Here is a 3,550-nt window from a genome sequence, read left to right on the forward strand (position 1 = left end):
CTGCTCAGAACACTAACCCAGACAGACCGGAAGGAACCCGAGTCACTGGGCTGGTGGAGTTCCTGTGTTCCTGGTCCCGATAGTCCTAGTTACTCCCAGTGTTGGGACAGATGTTGGTTCCTGCTCACCTCTGATCCTGGGTGTGTCAGAGCACCTGGGAATGGAGCTTTCTCTGGGTGTTGTGGGACTGGCTGCAGAGCTTGTGCCCAAGGTCTACTCTGGACACCAGCCCAGACAGACCCGAAGGAACTCCAAGTTGTTGCTTTTGATGAGTCTGGGAACTTCTGGGTGACAGATTTAGAAGGTTAGGATGTAGTGTCATTTTCATAAAACTCAAAGGTTTTTTGTTTTGTTTTTTAGGTAAGTGTTATAGATATAGAAACTAGAAAGGTGGGAGAATGGTTGCTACAAGCTTGTTCAGAGTTGATATTTCTAGACATAAATTCAGCTGGCTAGAAAGAGAAAGAAATGGGTAAACTGAGACTTGGTTATATTATGAAGTTGGATGGCAGACTCACAGATTCTTATTATGCTTTATGATGAGTGAAATCAAATTATATTAAGAAAAAGATGTTACATGTAGCAACCTAAACATGAGCCAAAGATAAATGATGACCAATGAAACAAAACTTATCTTCTTATTGCTTCCATGAGCTGAATAAGCTCAAAAATATCATGAGTTGGTAAAGAGGATAAGCTAAAATAATTCTCAAGTCCATTGGCATTTCTTCATAGTATCAGATGGTGGATATAATTTGATCCATGTCCACGTGCTTACACAAAGAGATGTTTGTTGAAACTCAGGTTATGACAGCCTAAGCCAGAAATAACCAAAACCAAATTGCATGTCTGTCTACAGCAGAACAGATGAATAAAGTAGTATATTCTCTCTGCTATGTTGCATGTTTGTATTCTCAGCTCTATGTAGACAGAGGGGATAAGGTTAACAGTTTGAAGCCAGGCTGAGTCATAGTGAGACTTTGTCTCAAATAGAGACCCCCTCCCCCAGACACACATACAAAATCAACCAGTAGTATATTTATGCAGAGGATAATTAAATACTATAGTAGTGAATGAGCATCAGTAACATACAGAGCTTAAGAAGCCACAGGAATACCTACAATGTTAATGCCTTTCATACTAAAAGGCGTTCAGACTAAATACATTGTTTAGTGGTAAAATGACAGCCAAGCAAAGGAATGAAGTAAGTGCTCGTTTCTCAGTAGCAGTAAGAATCAGATGAAGAGAGCTCAGCATGCTTCAGAGATGCACTTGTATACAAAGATTTTATTTTGATCAAATAGATTTGACATAAAAGCCACTATTTTAATCAGATTTAATTGTACAATTCAGTGACTAGTGTTGAAGAAAAGGTTTGGAGAAATCCCAGGCTGACCTTGAACTCTGCTTCTGACTATGATCTTGAACCTTGTACCTCTGAGTGCTGAGATCACATGAATGCATCATTACATGTGGGTTATATCATGCTGGGGATCAGACCCACATCTTCATGCATGCTAGAAAGCACTCTACCACCTTATTTTTTTTACATTAGTTTTTTTCCAGTTTTAGGCTCACTTTTTACATTCCAGAGGAAAAGCAGTTTATAATTTGTTTCTAGATTAATATTTTGACCTGCAAATCTTCATATACATATACATGCAAATCTACATATACATGTATAATTATACATAGATATATTTCATATTTTTCTTTAACTACAATAACTTGTTGGGGTTTTTTCTTCATTTAATTTTTAAGGTTTTACTTTTTGCAGTACAAAGGATTGAACTCAGGGCTGAGCTATGCTTCTAGCTCCTGTTCTCTTTTCTGTTTCTTATTTGAAGATTAATTTTTTTCAGATTGCTGGTTTTCATTCAGAATAGGGTTTTAGTTATATCATTGATACTTAGTTTTATAGTTTTAGAAAATAGTTGAAGATATCAAAGAAAGGAGAAAATTAAATAGAAAACATTAGAGATGTTTTTAAATACTCTGTCCACATGTCAGTGTAGGAGAACTGACTTGACAGATTTCACAGTTGGAAATGAGGATCCTCAGGGTTTTGAAATAGTCATGAAGAACCAGAAAGACTTGCATATTCTGTCTTTTTTTTTTTCCTCCTAAAGACAATTCATTCCTATTAAATAGATTTGAATTGATTCTAGGAATATTTCTGTTACATTTTTCTTAATATAGTTAAGTTATTACTATGCACTCATGTTCTATTAATGGAAAATATTTTGATTGGATTCTCATCTCCCGAAGGAGTTGTTTCAGAGCTGGTGTGCGTTATTATGTGAGAGGTAAGAATCATTTCATATCAGCATGATTGGGCCATATCTGCTATTGTTTAATGCTTGTCTTAAATAACTTACCCGTGACCTTTAATATCTTGTGTTATTTGATGCCCCTGCTAACATCCTCTCTCACTGTAATTAGTAGGTCTGTGCTTCTCTCCAGCTATCATAATTACTTTGCAAATGTTAACATGGCTCGTGGGCCACTAACTGTTTAAGAACAGCTACATGTTTATTAGGTGTCTGAAAGCATGCTAATATTCAGTAACTTACATTCATACCAGATAGTATTTCTCTTACTATTCTTGGTTTCATTGCATGTATAAAGGTAGCCATTTTACTTCATGATGGCAGTTTGTAAAATAAATTTTTTTTTTTTTACATTTTGAGTATCCTGTAGGCTCTGCACTAAAAGTATGCTAATTTGCTCAAACCAAACTAGTATGATGTGTGTTAGAGTTAGTGTGATCACAAAGATTCCCCAGCATTCATTTTGCTTTCAACCACACTGTATCAGAATAAAGTCCTATTCAACAAGTAACTGTAATTTTGAGCCCAGAATGTTATATTGAGAATATCTTTGATGCTATAGCACCATTAAAAAGCCACAGGAATGGTCTCAGCCAAATTAGAGTTAGTATCTCCTTAACTACGTTTTCTTGAATTGTTAAGCATTGAATACATACTTTAAATATGAATTTTATTTTTAAACTGATAGAAAATTTCCATTTAATCTGCTTGGTTCTTTGGGGTTGCTGTTGTTGTTTTATTATTATTATTATTATTGTTTTTTTCTTTCAAGACAGGGTTTCTGTGTGTAGCTTTTGACTGTCCTGGAACTTGATTTGTAGACAAGGTTATTCTCAAACTCACAGAGCTCTACCTGTCTCTGTCTCCTGAGTGCTATAATTAAAGACATGTACCATTACTGTCTGGCATTCTGCTTGTTTCTTACTCCTCTGTGAGATAACCAGATATTAGTTTCTTATTTATATAACTCTATAACTTATTATATTAATACAAGTATGTTTTCTTCCTTTTATATAGACAGTAGTTATATTTTATACGTGTTTTTCTATGTCTTGGTTTCTTTTAAAACATTAGTGTACTTTGGAAGCATTTTCATAATGGTATCTTCCTCTTTCCTCTCTTCCACTTCTTTCTCTTTTTAAAATAATTGATGATAAGAAGCTTGTTCTTTAATGAGGATTATGGAAGGTATCTTGGTTAGCGTTCTGTTGCTGTGAAGA

General features: G+C 35.0%; 1 protein-coding gene across 1 annotated transcript in view; it reads left to right on the plus strand.

Moving 5' to 3' along the window:
* The window catches only part of Sacm1l (SAC1 like phosphatidylinositide phosphatase), a 67,184-nt gene that overhangs the window by 39,736 nt on the left and 23,898 nt on the right, over positions 1-3,550 (plus strand). The window contains exon 8 of the mRNA XM_031345761.1: positions 2,205-2,306. Within this exon, the coding sequence (XP_031201621.1) occupies positions 2,205-2,306 (102 nt within the window). The remainder of the gene's footprint in view (positions 1-2,204; positions 2,307-3,550) is intronic.

This window comes from Mastomys coucha, unplaced genomic scaffold (assembly GCF_008632895.1).
Source record: "Mastomys coucha isolate ucsf_1 unplaced genomic scaffold, UCSF_Mcou_1 pScaffold23, whole genome shotgun sequence".
NCBI classification, from domain to species: Eukaryota; Metazoa; Chordata; class Mammalia; order Rodentia; family Muridae; genus Mastomys; species Mastomys coucha.